Below are 23409 nucleotides of genomic sequence, written 5' to 3'. Positions count from 1 at the left end.
TAAATAAAATGTGTTAAAGTGAACTAGTGTTGTAGTATTTTATGTTTAAAATATTAAAACTATTATAAAAACACTTATTATAAATTATTATACAATTGATTTTGTGTAATTCTTTTAATATAAATATATTTAAATTCTTCTGTTGTATATGTTTTAATTGTTATTAATAAAGTGTTTTTAAAGGATTTGTCAATTTATGCATTAAAATAATTAGAAAAACCAACAAATTATATCAGCATTTACATAATTCTGCATGGGATTTAATGTAGAAGTTTAGGAAATTTTTCATTTAAAAGGGTCCTTTTATAGCTGATCTAATTCTAAAACTTAGGTGATCAGGGAAAAAAATTCACCATTCCAAAGAATGAATTTAGCATTATAATTAAAATAAGCACTTTTTAAGAACTACAGATGAAAAAATATGATATGAGACTATTTTTTAAATTAAGATTAAAACATAACAATGATTATGTTGATGATTATTATTATATCTAACGCACATAAGGCCAGTGTAAATTATAAGATAACGGCCAAATTTTCAAAACTCAAAAATAACACAATATTATCTCAAAAAATAAAAACATTTTAAAAAAACTTAAAAAGATGTACCCAGATAGTACAAAATTATATTTTATGGGTAGGCTATAATTTTTATCGTCTATGATCATGGTTATTTTATAGCATGACTAAATATTGATGTGCAGTTGATTAAGAAAATTCACTTCAAAATTTAAAAAAGAAAATTTTATCAAAAATAAATAAAAATTAATGCTTAATTTCCGGGGAGGGGGGAATTCCCGACTTTTTCAAGCATTTATGGAAAATTTCAATTACGCTTCAATCCAATTTCATTTATAATGTCAAATATTAAATTTTAAGTGCGAGCAAAAAAAAAAAGAAGAAAAAAAAGGTTAAAACATGAGGGTGCCCCTTGGCGAAATTGGCGACTTAACACAGGAATGGCGGCCGAAACTTAATAAAATTTTAATGAACCCAATATAAGCAAAATTAATTAACTCACTAAAATGAATTTTGAATCGAAACAAAAATTAATGGAGTAAGCACAGGAAGAAATGGAAAAAAATAACTTCTTCATTAAGCTTGAATATCCTCAGATTTAAGTGCACAGAATTCTCTAATAGCAGTTAGATACTGTCTAAATTTACCATGAATAGAATCTGTGCACCTCCATCGCCACATAAATTCGGCGAAATACGAATCGAAAATGGCGTCCGTGGCACCGGACTGGCGGTGAAATTTTTTTTATAGTCCATACCTGCCAACTTTCACTCTTTCCAAGAATGGATTTTCAGAGTGGTTGTAAAACAATAAACGAAAAACAATCTGACTCAAAAATATATTTATATTTTGATCCCGTTGAAATTCGTTTGAGCAAGAATTATTATGCTTTCATATATTTATTGTAATTATTTATATGTAGTGGTGGTCAAACTCATTTATAATTATCATTATAATAATGGAATAACCTGAGTATTGCTACCACTTTAATTATAAAAATAAAATCTTCCGGAAAATCCGGAAGAGTTGGCAGGTATGATAGTCCCTTTTTATGACTGCCCACATACCTTCCATCTTATTGGCCATAAGTAAAAGTAACCTTACCAGCCGGTATCCAACGTAGAACTAATGGACCTCTGAAATTACATTTACTGTTGAACACTAAAAAATAATGCTGAAATCTAAACCTACTAGAATTATAATCGGGTTTCAACATCGCCCAGCTTGGCGATCAAGGGGCACCCTCAAATATAGTATACCAAAAAAAAAAAAAAAAAAAACATTAAATGAGGATGGAAACATGGAAAAGATGTGGAATGTATAATATAATCTCAATAGCAGCTTGAATATTAAGATTGGTTATTTTCCCGTTATAATGTAGGGATTATTCAGTTTTTTGCAAGCATAAAAAAAATTAACTTTTGCTGCCTTTTAGGGTCAAAATAAAATTTCCTGACTATTTCCCTGTTCTCCCTGACCTGAAGTATCTCAGTCATACTACAGCCCAACAGATGGCTTCTGCTTTTTCACTGTCATCTTTATACAACCTTCATAAGTGGTTGGGTTCAGATCACTTTTGGCAGTGTTTACCATCCTCTCCAGCTTGTTTCACTTTGTTTTTACTCTCAATGCACTACTGTCAGACAAGACCCAATTCAAGCTTAGCCAAGAGCTTATACAAATGAAACATAAATACTTAAGCAGATATTAAAAAAATGATTATGCCAGCTCTGCAATTGATTGAAATAAAACTACAATGACCAAGAATAAGAAACTCAACTAACTTTTTTTAAATTTAATCTTTAAATTTGAAAAAATAAAATGCTAATAATTGAGCTAAAATTCAAAAACATTTTAGGCAAGGTATTTTATTATACACAAAAAATATACAAAGCAGCAGCCATAATTTTAATAACCATAAGCTAGTTTCATAACAAAATTAGTATTTCCTTCTATGACTAGAAATTAATACAACAAGTAATAAAAATAAAGCAATAAATAAAAATGTGAAAACATTGTATGAACTAATTATTCATAGATACAGGGAAAAAACCAAAGAATGAACTGGACAAAAAAAATTCATCCAGAGCCAAAAATAATTAATTACTTAAGCATTTTAAAATGTACAAAAACTTAATAATTTAACACATGTCAATTGAACAATTAAGTAATATATTTGACAAAATTTAATCAAATTACTACATAAAGAATTAAACTTTTAAAACAAAAATAATGATCAATTGAAGACAAATATATTTCAGTAACATATAGTCAGATAAAAAAAATGGAAATTTAATGATAACTAATAAATAAATGAGAAAATAGTATACAGGTTAATGCAAAATCGTTACCCTTCATAAATATTTTGATTTCATTATCATTCATTTCATTATCATTATCAAAATCAATATATATATATATATATATATATATATATATATATATATATATATATATTTTAAACACATACATTAAGAGTCACAAACTAATATTTAAGTAGGAAACAAACATTAATATTATCACCATCGGAAAAAATATGATCAAGCAACATTAGATCAAAAGTATTAAAATCAGTTAGGAAATTAAATAGAAGTGATAATTAGAAAAGCTTTTGAGTTTTTTCAAACAATCAAATAGGTTTTTATATTTTTAACATTCTTTTCATAAACATAATTTGACTTATTGAAATAATTGTCTCACTTAAATATTAATTTGCCATTATTAATGTGCAATTTTTTTATTTAACTTCAATTTTTATTAAGAATTCCAGGAATACATATTAAAAGTGTTGATACAAAACCCCATGTACTGTAACATCACATACTCAAACTAAAACAAACAGAAAACACACTAATGTATAAATATCAAAAAATAACAATACTAATTTGTTCCATACAGTAAAGTAATTAAAACCAAGAATATGCTATGCAAAATTTTAAACAAAAATTCAAAATATTTTTGTTCAATTGCATTTATAATTACTCTAAATTATTTTCAGATTATAAAAATAAAAGCATTTTAAATAAAACATAAAAATTTTGTTTAGTTTTCTCACCAGCAAAAGTAATTAAAGAAAATAATAACAAAAACTAGAAACAAATTGATGTTGATAGATAGCTAACATCTTATTATTAATAAAAAGTGTTACCCAGAAAGATACAAACAACAGACATTAACTTGTTTTACAGAAATTAGAATAAAAAGAAAAACCAACTTTTCTAAAGCATGTGCAAAACAAAACATACACAGTTGTAAGACAAAGAAAATTTAACAAAAAATTCTTAATAGCTTATAAAAATTTAAAATTCTCATTTGACTCATTTCTCATTCATCATGAAACAACCTTTCATGTGGTATCACAACTTTGTGCATAACACAATCCTTAACATTTAACGTCTTGTAAATCCAAAACCTGAAATAATGTTTTAAATTTTTACATGAAGACAAAAAATGTTGTTAGCCTCTCACTAATTATTTAAATATTTTACATTATTTATAAACCCCATGAATAATGACAATATGAAAATACAAATGTATATTATGATACAAGATTGAAAAGAAGAAGAAATAGTACGATATTGAATGGATGATTGAATTAAAATTGATAATTGGCAATAGAATCAAGTGTCTGATTCTTGATCTGGATCTGAAACATAGTAAAAAGACATCAATCAGTCAAAAATATTATTCATAAAGACAGACCAAAATTATTTTATTTTAAAACATATTTTTTTAATTATATTTATTTTAATTATTTTACAAATTAAAAAAACATATAGATTTTAGAATGCCAAGTGAAATAATTATCACTAATTTTAATTAATCTCTGCTCAGAAAATGAATCTTGATAACTCAAACATCAATTGCGTTATGTTTGAATGTACTTTCGTCATAAGAAATAATACTTTTTAAAAGAATAATATGCTATTTTCAGAATTGTTGTAATTAACAGTTACTTGTAACTGTTATGTTAAATTTTATTAACTTTAACCAGTGCCCTCTATATTGAATTTTATTAAAAACAACATTTAAAATCACAAATGGTAAAATATTTATTAAACCCTAAACGCATTATGGAATAAAGAAGACAAAAAACAATTATATAAACCAAAGAACCATAAAAGTTAGAACTTATTTCAGAGACCTTCAAAAAGGTTTGGAGAGCTTCAAATATAAAAAACATGACAAAAATAGATGTTTTTAAAGTTGTTGTTCATTCCACACTTTTGTATGGAGCTGAATGTTGGAAACTCCGCAAAACTGATATAAAAAAAAAAAAAACTGGAAACATACCAGAGCAAATGCTTAAGAATTATTTTATAAATTTTTATTATACAACACTATTTTTAATAAAGATCTACTAACAAAGGCAAAATCATCACCCATTCATGAGGAAATATTGAAGAGAAGATAGACTGGACATACCCTTTGTTGTGGACATACTCAACAAAGGAAAGGCAAACACACAAATTTTTTAAGGACCCTAAAACATCAAGACTGCAGGCCAACTTCTACTTAAATCAATTTTTAATTGGCCATGGCGTATTTGGCACCCACCAATCAAGATTTTTTAGAAAATCCTCAATTTGTACTTATTGTGACTCTCAACGAGATATAATACACTTGATTTGCCACTGCCAAAAATTTCATGCACAGGGTGGCACGGAATTCCAGGACAAAACAGAACATCAGCTATTCTCAAACTTGACCTGCAGAAGAATTATTAAAGAAATCATCAAAACTACACTTGAGGACATGTTAAATCCACCAGATTCAATAACCTAGCTGTCACTCCACCGTGTCAACAAATTCTTTCAACTCATCTTACAATATTTGTTTTAGTCAGACTCTCTGGTTATCCATGTATTTTGAACGTTTTAGTATTTTAAACTGTTTGTGATTCTAATATTTTGCTTCAATTTATCATATTCATTTTCTGATACTTAATTTTAGAGTTAAGATGAATGTTAACTTCTGTGCTTTAGGTTAAAGTTACATTAATTAGGTTCGGTGCTTTTTGTTAAAGGCGTTTTACTATGCCTTTGTATTTTTTGCTTTAAATTTTTTCATATTGTACTTTTTATTTTATATGCCATTCTTACTTGTTGCTAATGTAATTTTTTGTGTTTTATGTATGTTTTGTATGTAGAACGTATGTTCTACTCTCGTGTGCCCTTGAATAGGGTGGGTCGAGATACGAATAAACAATACCCTTTGTTTAAAATGGGATATCCCTAGGATAAATAAATTATGAGAAATTCTTCTGGTATACCCCTTCTTGTCTTTAATAATAGCACAGACCCGGACAACCTGAAATTATTCCTTCCAGGACGAAAGATTTCGCTAGTATTAAAACTTTCTTTTTTTCAATATTCAAGAAATTCTGAAGTTATATTTAAAGTCATACTTAAAGAACTTTAAACCACATCGCAATGAACGTCAAAATTCATTGTTTATTTATTAAACTCAGTAATCACAACATAACAGCAATCAAGGTATGCAGGTTCCTTAAAGGAGATACATTTGCCATGAAACAACATAATTAGATGTTGGAAATTAACTTAAAAAAATAATGAAAAAAGAATTTTTTTTAAAGCAACGATGATAAATACAATATGACTTCTGAACCTACCTTCCTCTGAATCAACAGAAGTCTTTCTTTCTAAAACACAGCTACGGCTGCTCCTTCTAAGTGAAACTGCATTTTCTTCTTTATAATGCCTTGGTTTGTGAACTAGGGGGTCTTTTTGGGATTTGCTTTTCCTAGACTTCTTAGGAGGTTTCACGCCACTGAGTTCCATTTCGTCTAATTCTGGTGATTCCTGTTGTTGTTCAGCTAGAATTTACAAGAAAGATTCTTTTTCAATAAAATTAAATACCTCACCTTATTCTTAATTTCATGATAGGGTTTTTGTGACATGCATCATTGTATGCTAACTGGATACTACTAGTAATGTGTTGAAAGACAGATTTAGTTTGATGAATGACTATAGTAAAATTGCATCATAAATTTAAATATGATAATATTTATGTAATTTTTCTTACAATATATATGAAATACATTATTTAAAATGCATTTTTATTTTCTTAAAATATTTAAATAAATTTTAAAGAATTAGCTTTGAAATATATTTTAAAATATTAAATTTTTGAGAAAAGGTAATTATTACATTATTCTTTAAAATATCACATTTATAGACATTCAGACCAACAACAGTCACAACGTATGAAATTGTAGTTTTTTCATAAATTTTAGAAACTAAACTCTTAATAAAGAAATATTGAGAAAATTTTTCTTCTTTTTTAACTATATTCAGGGATGAGAGTAGTCAGAAAGTAAAAAACAGGAAATCCAAGAATGAGTAAATATATTTCTCATAATTATTTTTATTTGTGCGTATGTATAAATATATAAATATATATATATATATACACATATATGTATATTAACCATGTGATTATAAATCCCGAAGATTAATTTTAAAATTGTATGAATATATGAATATGAATTCTGATATATGGCTTTTAAATCCCGTGAATATGAAACTCTATAAAGAATTTAAAAAATGCGAAAATACAAATCATGATGCATAATTTTTAGATCATGTAAATACGATTCACGATACATAATTTTTAAATCACATGAATACGAATACCAATGTCTAATTTTCAAAGCACGTTTAAATACGAAAATCGATGCTTGATATTACAAGATATAGCTAAAATAGAGAAATAGCTAAGGAGAAAATAGCTAAAATAAGTAAAACGGTTAGCAGCTAGGACGTAGTTTGAATTTTATGTCAATCTTTGAAAATCGTAAATAAATATAATTATTTTATTGCAACAACTGCATTTTTTAAAAAAAGCGGGATATTTATTATAAAGAAACCCGAAACTTTTAGAGAATTTGAGTTTTTGATAAAAAGGCTGCAATTCGAGAGACAAAAGCGAAAAAATCTTATCCCTGTATAAAGGTCAACCAGTTTTATCCCAAGGAAATGATTGTTAGAGAAACTTCAAAGGGAGGAATGAGGACTTCCAATAATTTCGCTCCGTGGAAAATTAAATTCCTCATAAAATATTTTAACTTGTGCAAAAAACATTTTCCGTGGAAATTAACGGGAAAAATCTGAAAATAAGCGGAAATTAGCGGACGAATCACATCCCTGAATATTAAATAAGATATGGTTAATTAGTAGCCACTGTGATGCCACATTAGGCATTACATATTTCCTAGGTTTTAAAATTTCTCTAATTTCATAAATTTCTTTTTTTTTTAAAATCTAATTTTAATTAAATTAAACAAATTATTTAATTTTTATTACATTTTATAAAAAGAAAATATAAATATTTTATTCAATTCTTAACAATCAATGCAACGGCCAACTTTTTAATTCAATACAAATATAAAACAAATTAATTCACTGTCGCGACTAAATCAAAATCTATTTATAACTCTTTATTTCTTAAGTTACTTTATTTCTCTTACCACAAAAATGTTTCAGTTACATGATTATATTAATTTACAGTGTTTCTAAATGTAATTGTAACTGTTTAAGCTAATTAAATCAAATTAAGTCAAAATGTAATTTTCAGTGTTATGGGTAATTAAGCTATAGGCAAATTATTTTGAATCTGATATCAATTATAGGAGGTTGGCTTTGCTTTTGGCTATTTTATTTTTCAATGAATCATTAACTATGGATCTTGTCCCATGATCTTAACTGTCTGTATATAACACTTAAATTACTTTTAATTTTGAATTCTTGGCGTTAGGATTGGGGAGTTTCACCCCATGGTCAATCTGATTATTAATTAACTTTTGAGAAAATCTCCATGTTAGAATATGCATCTCTCACCCCAATAAGGGAGCTTTTTATTTTTGATATGATGACCATGATGTATCTAATATTTTATAACCGTCATTCAACAGCCGACCCAATTTCATGGGTTTACGACTACTAATGTTCAACTCCGTAGCCTTGTAATTTTGAACCAATCCAGAAGACAAAGAAACTCCTGGATCGGTACCCCCAGAGGTATGATTTTTTATGAGAACATGGAGGATTTTGTGACTCAACAGATTTAATGTGCAACAGTCACCATGTACTACACGGGGGAGTCTTCGGGTAGAGGGGATCAAACCCACAATCTCTTGGACATGGGCTCAGTGCCCTACCAACCAGGCTATCCCGACCCTTCATGTACCTAATATTAATATTTCTAAAAATAAATGAACAAATCGTTTTTTGTAATAACTTTGGAATTAATCCTTATGTCATAAGGAGCGCAATTTACCAAAAATCATTTGTATTTCAGTCAAAATCTTCACTAAAACGCAATAAATTTACCTCCATCATATGAACTGGAACAACTTCCAATTAAATAACTAAAATGAACATAACCTCCATCAAAGTCACTTACAACAGTTATCTAATAGTTTTACTAACTTTAATGAATTTTATTAAGTAACCAACACTATTATAACTATAAGTACCAATTTAAAATAATAATTTAACTACGAAGAATAAACAAATTTTACCTTTATGTCTATTTTTATAACAGTTACTTATAACTTAAAAACATAAAAAACAAAAACGGTTTGTGATTTGTTTATTTTCGTTGGAATGGGAGAAAGTGTGTAGGCAATGTTTATGCAAGATACTCAATTATCTTCATTGAAATAAAAATTATTTGTAAATTGTAAAAAGACGCAAATTTTGTAAATAAACACATTAAAAAAAATTCTTATATATGCATGGAAAAGAATTTAATTTACTTTTTCAATGGCAGAAGGGGTGGATTAAATAGTCCCATAACTATTGCGTAAAAATATACACTTACTTTCTTCAGTTAGCGAGTTTTCTTCTACCTTGACAATAATCTTAGGTGGTCTACCCCTTTTCCTTTTAACTCCAAATGGGCTGTGTATAGAATTATACATTATAAAACTTAGATAAAAACAAACATAGCCAAACGAATGCATGCAATAAACAATAGATTATATATTAAATATTATATATATACATATATATAAATTATAAAAAAAATTTATATAAGAACTTAAAGACAATCTAGGAAAACTTAGTATTAAATATAAAAGTATAAACAAAAAACGCAAAAACTCAGAAAAAAGCATTATATAGCAAATTCTAAAAGTGCAAGGTTTCGTTCATGCAATATGGTGAACAGTAGCTGTACGACTTGTAAAATTTGGTTGGAACCTACACTCAGAACCGAAAAACGAACAATAAGCATGGAGAAATATTTAAGAACAAAAAATAAGCACATTTACAAACATAATTATAAATTTTCTAAATCATTAAAAACTCATAACGACAGCTAAGCTGATACGATAATATTGATTGAAGATGACACACCATCAATGGATGTATTATTTTCAGGAAAAAAAAAAGAAACGATTATCTATCATTTTTTTTTCTCTGCATGAAATTTAAACCCTTTTTTTTTGTTTTAAATTTAAATTTTGCATTTTTTAGATTTGTGCCGTCCATAACACCTTGCACATTAATGTTTTTTTTTTTTATATCCATTGATAACGTGTCACGAATTTTCGATGGTTTTGAAAGTTTGTGGCTGTGCTTGGACATGTGCCGGAACTTGCTCTTTGTGTTATTGTTCTTTTTTCTGTTTCTAAGTGAAAGGGTCCAGAGAACTACAACATAGCTTACAGTTGCTGCTGTTTGCCACATCACATTGCATAAATGAAACCTTATATTCTTGTAATCAGGAATGTAGAGACATTAGCTGATAAGGAGTTTTAGCACTTATTCCTTTATATTTTGATTTTTGTCAGCTGCTCTAATGTGTATATCCATTATAGATTGCTTACATACCAAGATTGGCAAGTTTCTGCCAAGGTGGTAAAAACCACTGGTAGAAACCGGTTAAAACCAGCATGGCAAAAACCCTTTTCTGCCAAATTTGTGGCAGAAACTGGGAGAAATTCAAAAAAATGACAGAAAAGTAAGTACTGAGATTGACATATAAAGGATAATTCATAGAAAAAACAATTAAATGTTAAACAAAGTACAATTTATTTACAGAATTATCACCATTCAAAATCAAATATTACATTGTTTGTACTCTGCAATAATATATAACAAAAGACAAGTTTTGATGCAGTTTCTAAACCTAAACAATTTCTCAATTTGCTATGCACGAACGAGAAATTTGAGAAGTTTCTCTCAAATTCAGCAGGCATTGCCATTCACAAAAGGTTCAAAACGTTACTGTTATAATAATTGGATTGTTGCCATGCAAATTATGTCTTGAAAAGAAAAAAACTATCTGAAAATAGCTCTATTCAGTTATGCTAAGAGTTAAATGATAATTACTGAATTTCAGAGTTTAATATAATAAACTAAAATCTAGTATTTATATTTATTATTACATTACTTTATTCTTCATTTTATATAAATATTTGATATACTGCACTCTTTATATTTAATATAAATAAAATAATATATATTTACAAACAATGAATTAGAGTTTGTTACAGTTACATGGAGTTAAATTTTTCAGTTTACTTAAACAAAATGTCATTAAGCAATTACTAGAACTAATATAGAAGTTTTTTTTTAGTTTCTGCCAGTTTTTGGCGGTTTTTACCGGTTATAACCAGTTTCTGCCACTGGCATGGCAAAAACCAGTTTCTGCCGGCAAAAAGTCAACCCTGTTACATAGACACACACATATATAGATATACACACACAGGTGTGTATCTTGACAGCCACATGGGTGGAAAAAAGGAATTTCTGGGCAGAGTTACTTGATGTGTCTCGAGGGAGAAAACATCTCCCAGTCATGTTAATAGATTAAAAAGAAATATTACAGATTTATTATAATTAAAAAATAAATTTTTTGTTAAAATTTATAAGTCTACTGTTGTTTGACTAAGAATACTATATAAATAATTTAAATATTTAATAATTAATACAGAGAATAATTCTTTAATTACAGAAAGTAAATTCTTTTTAGTGGTGCTAATCAGTTATTTTTTTTAAAAATATAATAGGATGATTTGAAATGAATAATAAAACATTCACATACCCATTGGCCTTCAGACTTGATGCAGTGTACTTTTTTGCTTTAGTTTTGCCAATTAATTTTTCTTGTTCTTCAGTAAGAGGATGAGATGAAAGCAATGAAGGCCAAAGAAAAATTGATAAAAATCGTTGTTGCAACAGATTAAATGCATTTCTAGACTCCACTAGCTCCTCACAACAACATTCGTCAGATGGAAAACCAACTTCAACTTCAGCAGCTTTATGCATACTGTCATCTATGACTAAATGTCTCGTTTGCTATGCAGAAGAAGTAAAAAAAAAAACTTTTTAGAATATTAATAATTTAAAAAAGAAACAATATGCAAAAGAAGTAAAAAGAAATTTTAAAAAATATCAAATGTAGAATGGCACAAAAAAAATGGAACAATAACATCCAATATACTCCAATTATCAATAATAAAATTTGAGAAAAAAAAAATTTACAAAAAAAGGAAGAACAAAAATTTGTTTAATTCTTTTAACCTCATTCAAAGGATTCGTTTCCACTAAAGATTATGCACATAGCCATTTTCAGCCCTTGAAACATATAACACACTTTCATATCTTTCAAGGGCTGTCTCGACTAAATGTCTCATTTGCTATGCATAAGAAGAAAAAAAAATTTTTTAGAATATTAGTAATTTAAAAAAGAAGCAATATGCAAAAGAAGTAAAAATATGTTTAAAAAAATATCAAATGTAGAATGGCATAAAAAAATTGAACAAAAACATCCAATATACTCTAATTATCAATAATAAAATTTGAAGAAAAAAATTTACAAAAAGAAGAATAAAAATTGGTTTAATTCTTTAACCTCATTCAAAGGATTTGTTTCCACTAAAGATTCTGCATATAGCCATTTTCAGAAACATATAACACACTTTAGTCATAGATAAATTGAGCCTAATTTTCCTAATAATAGCCTTTGTCTGATTGTATTAAGATGGAAAAACTTTGAATCAGTAAAAATAGTGTTGCAGATTGAAAGTCACAGTAAATTCTGCTACAGTGATATGCATATTTATAACAATTAATATTATTTTAATATTCCCTTACTAATAACATACGATAATTTATATATGTAAATTATTTTATATTGCTATTAATATGTTCATGTATATAAAATATTTTTAAAAAAATCTCAATTTTTATAAACAAAGTTTAAAATTTTTATTACTGTATTCCTAATCAGCTAATTCTTTTAGTACCCTTAATTATTTAATTTAAACTATTTCTATAGCTATTTCCCATCTATAAGCAAGAAGTGATTTAAAAGTAGATTACATTATACTACAATATGCTTTAATGTGATAAAATTATGTTCTTTTATAACTGATGAATTCTGTACATGAAAATAATAATTGAAAATTTAAACAACAATTGTATTAATTTAACTTTAAAGTTAAATTATTATAATAAAATGATTACTCACCATTGACTTCAAAACTGATTCCAATACTTCATTATTAGCATTGCGGCCAGGGCCTCTGCATTTTGAACATTTTGGCTCTTCCGCAGAGTGTCCAATTAAGTACTTCAGATAACTTCGACTCTCATTAATATAGCCAGCAGTTCTTCTTAGTCTTGGTTTAGTAACTTCCATAACCTCTAAGGCACTTAACGTAGAAAAATTGGGACATAAAACAGGTAGCTGCTCTGTATTATCTGGTTCAGGTTGAATAAAATAATGAATCACATTAGATAAAGTCTCCTTATATTCCGGTTTTTCATTAACTTCACTTTCTAGAGTGTCTTCACAATGCATTTTCTAGTATGAGAAAGAGACATTTTATCAATTATAAGCAATAAGTAAACAACAATTAAAAACTAAAAGTATGCACCCTATGGCAGAATTGCGACGAAAGTGTCACAGAAAATTACAGAGTGCTTGCACTAGGATTTTTCCTTTGGGAAGTAAAAAATTTGGTTTTCTATTCACGAAAGATTTTTTTTTTCCCCTTCGGAATTATATTCAAAAGATGCCTTTCTTCCACATTGAAGGAGGAAGAACTGATTGCAATTTTTCTATTCTCATTTGAGAATAAGGAAAAATAAAGAATAATGGAGTAAAAAAAGAAACTGTTTTTTTGCAAAAATTTGTGAAAGCTTTTTTTTTTCTTCTCTGGAATGATATTCAAAACATGCCTTTCTCTCGCATAAAAGGGAAAAGAAAAGCTCGTAATTTTTCTATTCACATTTGAGAATAATGAAAAATAAAAAATAAGGAAGAAAAAAATTTTAGTTTTCTTTTCTGCAGAAATTTTTGAAAGATTTTTTTTCTCCAGAATTATATCCAAAAGATGCCTTTCTTCCACATCAGAGGAAAAAGAAATGCTTACAATTTTTCTATTTTAATTTGAGAATAAAGAATAATAAAGCAAAAAAATGTATACATAGTTTTCTTTTCTGTATAAATTTCTGAAAGCTTTTTTTTGTCCCTGAAATTATATTCAAAATATGCTTTTATATTCAAAAGATGTCAGATTAAAAAAGTCCTCTGAATAACTGTTAGTAAGCATTGATGAATAAAAAGCCACAATTCCAATAACTTACAATTGAAGAGAAGATTCTATACAATACATACTATTTTACAAAGAATTGTTTAGACTTGAAAAACATCTAAAATAATTAAATTATTAAAAGAATAAAACATTTAACTTTTAGAGTATTGTAAGTTCTGTGATATTTTAACACCTCTTCTAGATGAAAATCATTAAAAATAATAAATGATTCTTTATTTTAGCTTATTTTTACAACTTCAAACAATGCAATGAAGCAGTATCTATTCTCACAATAAAAAAAAATTGAATACAAATATTTTCCTTTTGCACAAGACAGTTGCCTTTCTTCATATTCATGTTTTGTGGGTATCAATATCAAGAAAGTTTGTTTTATCATAAGGTGAAGTTCATAAGATAACCTAACTGTCATAAATATATATTAAAAACACGCAACAGTTATATAAACAGCTTATTATTAGCTAAAATCATTATTTTATTTGAGGACAGATAATTTAAAGAATAGCCTTCTTTGCAAAAGTTTTTAGCTATTTTCAACACTTTTCCTAATAATCAAATAAAGTAAACCCTTTTTCTGAAAAAAAGGTTTGATGAGAGAAATATATTTCTTTATTCTTACAAAAACAGACAAAATTTCGAAAAAGAATAAAACACAAAAAACATATCAAATTTTAAGTTAATACGAAACAAATATTTTAAGTTTATAACAAGAAATTTTCTTTATCATATTGCAGCAGAACATTTGGTTATGCAACATTTTAAAAAAAAGTTTAGAGAATAATAGAATGTTAGTAACAAAGTTTTAATAAAATAAGAACAAATTACTAAACATAAAAGGAAAACATTAATATAATTATTAAAAACGTATAAGAAAACTGATCATAGAAATTTCAAAGTAACGAAGCGAGTGCTTTAAACAAATAGCTGGTATCCAACCTCTCTTTTTAACAATTCAAAGATTTGAAGTTTCATTTAATTATTTAAACATTCAGAAAAGTTTCATTTATGTATTTGGATAGAAACATTTTCAGCGATGTAGTAATTCCTACAAAAAAATTAGTAAAATAAGTTTGTAAAAATGGCCAAAAAATTGAAGCATACCTTACGTAAAATTTTAAAAAGTAAAAATTCAATTTCTTTTACAGATATTCCATATGGCAAAAACATGCAAAATTTAAGATAATTCAAAGAAAAACAAGACAAAAATCAAGTTTGATAGTAAAAATCAAGTTCAGCATACCTTTCTTAAAAAAGACCTATAAAAATTATATTCAGCAGTTTCCCGGGCATTCATACCTAGAAAAACATATAATTACATACAATGACAAAAAGCAAACAAACATGCCACTTGAACAGCATCAATTAGTCAGTTAAAATAATATAATTAGAAATGTATAAGTACAGTTTGGAGCAAATACCAAATGCATTTTCATTCATAAAAAAATTGTTAAATATTAGTATCTTAAAGCTTCAGCTTATAAAATAACAAAACAATAAACATAAAATGATAAAAAAAAAGCTAAAATCTAACTTGAACCACAATAATATAATCAGGTTCTGCTGGTCATCAAGTGGTAGCTTTCAAACATTTGTAATTAAAGGTATGGTATGCTGACTTAATTTGGTGTTTTGGTCTGTGATTCTGTCAAGAAGTAGCATATAGTCAGTCTATGGAAAGAACTCCCCCTCGTCATTAGTTTGGAACAATGGCAATAACTATGGTTGCAAGGTTTACTATTTCAAGTATGGGTAATGGGTCATTATTTAAGATAGATTTTGGTTCTGTCGGCAAAAGAATGAGAATCAGAGTCGAAAGAAGCACCCTTCTATTAAACACACTATTTCTTTTTTTCATAGCAGCAGACAGTTTTAGATACTGTGGTAAAGGGAGTTCTTTCTATAGGCAAACTATACATTATTTCGATTGGGAACATTTTTCATCTAAATTTGCATTTAGAACTTTTATTTAGTTGATAGAATAATCTCATCAACAATGGCTGGACAGCCAATCTGCTTATGATAAATATGTTACATAATCTTGTCAATTAAAATTCAGCAACAAAATTCAGGGTGCATACAGAGAGAAGACGAAATCCAAGGAGCTCAAACTTTTAAGGACTTATCAAAAATTTAAAAACTTTACAAAAATTTAACTTTGCGTAAAAGATAACTAGACAGTTTTTTTTTTAATTAATAAGCAGTTATTATAAGGAACTTGCAAAAAATTATATTTTACATATTTTTTTCTAGTCCTTAATGAAATAAATTTCGACTTAGTCAAACTTCATCAAGAAAATAAATAAAGTTATCACTTTTACACATAAATACATTTTCCAGTTTCAAATATTTCAATAAATCTTGTTGAAGTACAGCTGTTAAAGATTAACATAAAAACCTACCAATCTTATATTTTTAAATTTGAATACATAAGAAAATCCAAGGCATTTTATAGAAAAATTGGAAATCTAAGTAGTTCCAATTACTCCTTGGAGACTTTTTTATTTCCAAGGAGTTTCTAAGGAGTATAAGGAGTCTGTACGCACCCTGAAAATTTTGATTTATGCAGAATTTAAAAAGCAATTTTCATTAGTTTGCATAAATTTAAATATTGTTCAGGCAATTATTTAAATATTGTCCATAAACTGTAAGCATTAAAAAAATAATAATAATAGCAGTAACATATTATTAGTTGTATTAAACAGACAAGTTGTTTCTAATGATACTGTGAAAAGCCAAACTGTCCAGACATTTATCTTAGGAATACATCAAAAAAGAGTGCATTTCATTTGACAAGCCACAAGAGTGAAAGTGCGATTTAGCTCAAAACCCCTTAGATAAGGCAGCACTACTCGTTTATGATGCAAATTCCACAATTTGACATAAATCTGAAGAATGAAGGATATTTTTCTAGATCCCTACACCCCTGGTACAGCTCAGCAAATAACCACAGAATTTTTCATTCCATAGATTTTCTGAGTACGTATATCGCACATACCTAGTGGATCTTAGCAGATTTAAGAATCTAACCTTGGCCACTCTATCAAAGGGCTATAACAGTCTGAACAAAATAGTAAAATCCTGAACAAACTAGAGGAATTTTTCAGTTGCCAGTTATTTTGACCAGTGCTTAGGTCTTATTTCTACTACTTAATAAATAAATAAATAATGCAACAAAATAATTGAAACAAGATTAAAGACATTTGTCAGTAAATTCAGCTGAATGATACTCACAAATAGGACCACTAGTCATCATAGAAGGCATCAGATTAGCTTCTTCACGCAACCTGTCTTGCAAAACATTATATAACCAGAGTCTATCCGTGCTATTAAGAAGGATATCATCATCATCTTCTTCTTCTGATCCATCAAGTTCCTCATCTTGATCTATAGGTTCCTTTTTGGGTTTCTTTTCTTCATCAGTGCTTACATAGTCATCAAGCTCAAAGACTCCCTTCCTCTTTTTACAGACTGAATCGGTTTTGCTTTTCTGATAACATTCTGGAACATATTTGGGAACCCATTCATCGTCATTTTTATCTGAAATTTTACTGAACAACTCCTTTTGAAGTATTCGCAAAGAGGGCATCGAAAGATTAGAAGTACCAAATTTTTCCTGCATATAAAAAAAAAAAAATCAGAAAAATTGAAATGGTTCAAAAAATTGCATGCGTAGTTTTTGAAAGATAAAAATACAGTCGAACCTCGATTTCAGGAATTTTTCGATATCTCGAAGAAAAAAAAATTCCCTTCAAATTTCCTATACACTCAATGATTAAAAAAACTTGATTTCACAAATTTTTTTTTCCAATCCCTCGATAACTTGAATTTTTTTCCATAAATAGTGTAGATTTTTTTTCCAAAATTAAAAAAATATTCCAAAAAAAATACAAAATTTTAAGAATGGCTGACAAGGCATGGAATGATGTGTCTTCCTCTACGATAATGAATGGCTTCAAGAAGTCTGGATTCATTAAAGATCACGAAAGTAGTCAAACAATCAATATCATTAATTCTGCTGAAAACTACACCGAAAATGATTGGAACAGATTGACCGGACTTATGAAGCTTGATGACATGGAATTTCATGACTTTGTAAACGTAGATGATGCAGTAACAGTGTGTGGTCAGTGGGATGACAATGATATCATCGCTCAAACGAAAGCTTCTTGTGAACTATCAGAAGAGGATGGGGAAATCGAAAATTTACCGCCCAATGTTACTAACAAACAAGCACATTCTGCAGTGGACACTGTAAGGAGATTCATTGAGAGGCAGCCGAATATGTCAGAGGAGACATTTAAAGCTCTAGTCCACTTAGAAAGTGTTATAGACAAACTTTCTTACACATCTCTAAAGCAAACAATTGAATCTTTTTTCAAATGAAAGTGTAAAAAGTATTTTTAGAATAAATATAGAATAGTAAATAAGGTATATAAAGAGCATTTTTCTTTATTCTACCATCGATAACATGCGATTTTCAATAATTCGAATTTTCTATATCTCGAGTTTCTTCTCCTCTCCCTTCAAGTTCGAGATATCGAGGTTTGACTGTATTAGCAAATTGCAATAGGAACGGTGATAAAGAGATAAAACTAAAAACTTAGGTCAGTAAATAAACTAAAAATATTCAAATTAGAAAGAATAAAATTTATATAAATCTCAAATAAAGTTGTTGTTAAAATTCTTAAAAAAGCCACTTAACTGTGAAGCACAACTTTTATCTGTTTCACTTTTTGTGACAATTGCAAATGTAGAATGTGATATTTGCTTATTTTTTGAGATACATTGTTACAAAACTCTGATACAACAAAACTTTTGCGAATGCCTACACTAGTTTACATAATAAACAACATATTAAGCCATTTTGAGCATTACGAAGTACACAACCCTTTTAGAATCTAAATAATTCTCTCACAAATATATTACTTTTAAAAAGTACAGTCGAGCATAGAACAGTGAGACGTTAATTGACTGGATCGATTGAGGATCACATATTTCTTTCCTTGCCTTACGTAAAAAAAAGTTAATAAATAAATATTAAAAAAATTATATATCACTAATATTCTTTCTTTCGTGATTTTCTAAGACAACTTGAAAAATTACTTCTTTGCTCACATTTTTTTGTCCAATTTCAATAAAGGAAGAAAGTAGACAGAATCAGTTCTCCCAGTAAAGAAAGAAGTTTCTTCCAAATATTAGAAAGCGGAGGAATAAGATTTCCAATTATATTTGCTATTGAATCAAATCTTTTGAGTACACACATTATTTTCTAATAAGTTTCATAGGTAAAGGATAAATTTTCAAATGTATCTGGAAAGTACAAACAGACACATTAATGTTCGCGCCAATAAAATGAGAATGTCAAAAAATTAAGTCTAAAACAACAGAGCACCCAAACATGGCATTAGCATATTAACTGTATCAGAAAGGAAAAAAACTTATTATGAATTATAATAGTTAGTCTTTAGGCTGAAAAAAATATAAAATTGGCTTAAAAAGAGAGCCAAGGCCTTGTTTTTCAGTTGTGCAACTATTTGAATTTTAAATGAACTGGATAAACCTTGGTCTTGACTGATTCAGATAATTAGTGCTCTGTAGTTGCAAAAAATAACAGATCCGTAAGAAGAGACTGCATAAGTAAACATTAAAACAGCTAAACGATTTCTGATTTATAAAAGTTATCCAAAACACGTTAAAAGAGAAGACTATCAGAAACACTTTTAAAATGCAATGCTATCATAAAAACGCCAAAAAAATATAAATTATTATATACAAAAGCAAAACAGGAAAAAAAAAAAATCAATTTTAATTTCTAAAAGAAAATTTTAAAGCTAAACATCTCAGTTTTCTAATTACTGTAATTTCAAGAAAAAGTTAAGTTTAAAGTCCAATAGAAACCTTCTTCAATGTTATATGCTCAACATGGAAAACATTTTCAACTGATTCATGATTGGTACTAATGCACTTACATTGTGCTAAAACAATAGGACAAGAGTGTGTACAGAGCACAAAGAAAAAATTAATAAATAAACAAACAAAACACCCTGAATAACTTTTAATCTAATGATCAGATTTTCAGACACTAAAATTTATTCTTAATGGTTCGAGAAGGTGCTTCAAATTTATTGGTGACCATATTTTAAGTTATGAAATCAATCACAAAAACGTACTTTTTCCGAATAAACATTTTTTTTCCTGATGAATTCTAAGTTAGTACCCCTAAAATATATGGGGTAGCCGCAATCTGGGAAATATTGTCCTAATAGTATGGTCAGGAGAGCAATCCAAAGTTTGGACCTCTTAATATTAATTTTACTTTTTGTGTATTTCACTATATATTGAAATTTTTTTAAGTGAAACGAAACATTTCTGCACACATTATGTAAAATTCGTTTATCATTAGATAATTCCATGAAAAAAATAATTTTCTATAATAATTCATTGTTTTATTTAATAATAGTCGAAAATTGTTTAAATTGTAAGGTATACAAATTTTTACATAATTTAAAAGAATGTAATTTTATAAGGAAAAAAAATTCAAGATTTGAATTAAACCAGTAGAATAATTCTTGAGAAATCAAATTTGACAGTATGACATTTTTAAAATTCGGTTCTGATTCAATGTTTATTCAGAGAAAGTAGGTTTTTTTAATACAGAAAGTAGATACCGATTATCAGTAGATACAAAAAAAAAAAAAAAAATTGCGCTCCTCCTAAATTAGAGAATTCAAACAAATGCTGAAATATCACAAACATAAAAAAGCAAACGAGACAAGAACTAAGAAGAAAAAAAACTAAATTAAAATTTTAATTAACGTACAAAATCTATCTTTTCATCAACCATATGCTGTATCTTTTCCAAAGCAGATTTTAATGCAGACATAGCACTGTTCTGAATGCCTTTCAGTCTAGCATTTTGTGTAACACAATTCTTTGAAGGAGCATTTGGCTTTAAAATTATTCCCCCTTTTTCATCACGTACTTTCTTCTTACCCTGTAACAATAAGAGAAAATTTGTATGAACATAGATTTAATGTAAAATAGTCACTCATCCCGATAACATACAGAAATATTTGGATTACAGTAACCAGGTTATATTTGCACAATGACTTCGTTCCATTGCTTTGGTTTATTATGACAAAAATATTTGTCAGAACAAATCAAGGTATTAAAAAAAATACCCTAATTATTCAAACATGATTTGATAATAATATACCTTTGCTACTTGACAAGCACTTCATCATTATTACAAACCATGGAGCAAGGATCATTACTTTTTTTATTACATTTTATAACTGGTGTTCAACAGTCGACTGAATTCTGAGTATACAACCATCAATGTTCAATTTTGTAGCCTTGTCATATTGAACACAACCTGAAAGACTATGGAAATCCTGGATCAAGCATTGGGACAAATTGGACTTTGTGGAAGACTTTTTGATGGAACTTAACTGCATTTGTGCCATGCAGAGGAAAACTACGAAAACCTCACACTGTTAACCTGGCGGCAAGGAGATTCAGTCTACCACTAAAGATAGTTGACGTGTGCACTGTGCAGACATGTGATTGTTGGAAGAAGAAATTATCTGATTTTTTTTTTCTCAATGTGTCTCTTTAGTAAATATGGAAACATTCACTTTAACAACAAACCCACCTGGACTGCAACAGATGTTGGCATATTATATTGAATTAATAAATTCACAAAGAAAGCCTAGGTTTTTATTAAATTTTTGTTTTTTCGTAGAGCCAGAAATCAATGGATGTTAAAAGAATCAAAATAGCTGTCTGGTTTATTTTCCAAGTAAATTTGACATTTTTCGCAGTATTTAAATAACACATGAAATTCCAGAGATGGTTCAAAACTTTCGGTGTAACCCACATTTGTTTTTGATAAAATGAAAGTACAGAAACAAATCAAGATATTTTTGTAAAAGAACTACTTTAGCAGTCATTCAGAAGGAAAAACAAGCTTCTATTTTTAAGATAATAAATGAATTATTTAATTTCAATTTTTAAGCATGAAAAAGAACAACACTTAAACAATAGTTTCAAAAGTTTTTAGCAGAATGAATAGGAGGCAGAGCTGCTAAGTTGATTAATAACTTTATAAACAAAACATTTATGATAAAAAATATTGAGACATTACTATACATCCCCTTGCCTTTTGCTCCTGTCAAAATCATGGGGTTAGCTTTCGTCTCCTATTTCTCATGCCCATATTTCCGGGCTAGAACATTAAAAAAAATTCAACAAAAAGGTTTAAATATATCCATCTCTTGTGCTCAGAATTTTTTTCATTTCTGATATTACACACTAGATTACTGCATCAGTTTATTTTTAATGTAACTGCAGACACCAAGCCAAAAAGAGACCAGCCAATCTCAGAGTATAATCCTAATAATTTGATTGAAAGACATTTTCTTAGACAGATATATTCAACTGATAAGAAACGGCAACCATCAATATGCAAAGTTTGTTGTCCCAGAAGAGATGCAAACATTAATAGATGAAGGAAGGAAACTCGATACTACTGTCCAAATTGTGATGTTGGCCTTTACATCTCATGCATTGAAGTTTATCATAAAAGAAAAAATTACTAATATTATGCTTAAGTTTCATAAATTCTGTTTTAATGTTAAAATCATGTATTTTTTAATTTCCCTTGCTTATTGGAAAACCAACATTGAATCTCAATAACCCTGAATGCTGGCTTCACCTAAAAAAATTTATGTTTTTAAATTACGAGCTAAAAAATAATTCCAAAAATCACAAGAGAATACATTTATTGTACATACACCTTTCTTTATATATATAATTTTCTTGAAAAAAAATAGGCCCATTTATGACCATTTTCTACAAAATAATAAGATTATTAAAGGGTTAGAAATTATAAAATAATTCAATATAAACTTAAATAGAATCATCAAAATAGGATTATAATAGCTAAAGTAGGCCAATTAATGAATGAACAATTTAAAAATATTCAAAATTCACTGAGTGTATGAAGTTAGAAAGTACCTTCTGAATACGTTTGGTGTGCAGTTCTAACCTTCGAGCACGGACCAAGCACATATTATCAGTCCTGCCTTCCATTTCACGAGAGATGAGAGCCCATTTTCCTAAACGAAGAAATTTTCATAATTGGTTTATTTAAACTAATCAAATGCAAAAAAGAAACACATTTATTCTTAATTTTAATTATTGAGAGCTATAATATATATTTTTCTTACGGGGCACCAAAATTGAGGGTGTTTCTTACTCTAAATTGTCAAAACTTGAATGATATATGAATGCACTAGACC

The 23409-nt window shown here is 27.9% G+C and overlaps 1 protein-coding gene across 1 annotated transcript in view; it reads right to left on the bottom strand.

Annotated features, from left to right (window-relative positions):
* Positions 1-3852: 3852 nt before the first annotated feature.
* Pbp95 (proximal sequence element A Pbp95) overlaps positions 3853-23409 on the bottom strand; it is a 45516-nt gene continuing 25959 nt past the window's right edge. Inside the window, exons 15-23 of the mRNA XM_087151754.1 lie at positions 23126-23226; positions 20928-21101; positions 17339-17720; positions 15348-15403; positions 13021-13356; positions 11593-11846; positions 9364-9443; positions 6152-6355; positions 3853-4165 (exon numbers count right to left, since the gene is read on the bottom strand). Of these exons, the coding sequence (XP_087007880.1) occupies positions 4140-4165; positions 6152-6355; positions 9364-9443; positions 11593-11846; positions 13021-13356; positions 15348-15403; positions 17339-17720; positions 20928-21101; positions 23126-23226 (1613 nt within the window). The 3' untranslated portion in view covers positions 3853-4139. The remainder of the gene's footprint in view (positions 4166-6151; positions 6356-9363; positions 9444-11592; positions 11847-13020; positions 13357-15347; positions 15404-17338; positions 17721-20927; positions 21102-23125; positions 23227-23409) is intronic.

This window comes from Parasteatoda tepidariorum, chromosome 9 (assembly GCF_982258835.1).
Source record: "Parasteatoda tepidariorum strain Cologne lab strain chromosome 9, Ptep-v5.0, whole genome shotgun sequence".
NCBI lineage: Eukaryota > Metazoa > Arthropoda > Arachnida > Araneae > Theridiidae > Parasteatoda > Parasteatoda tepidariorum.
Note: the sequence above shows the minus strand (reverse complement) of the source record. Positions and strands in the feature narration are given on the sequence as shown.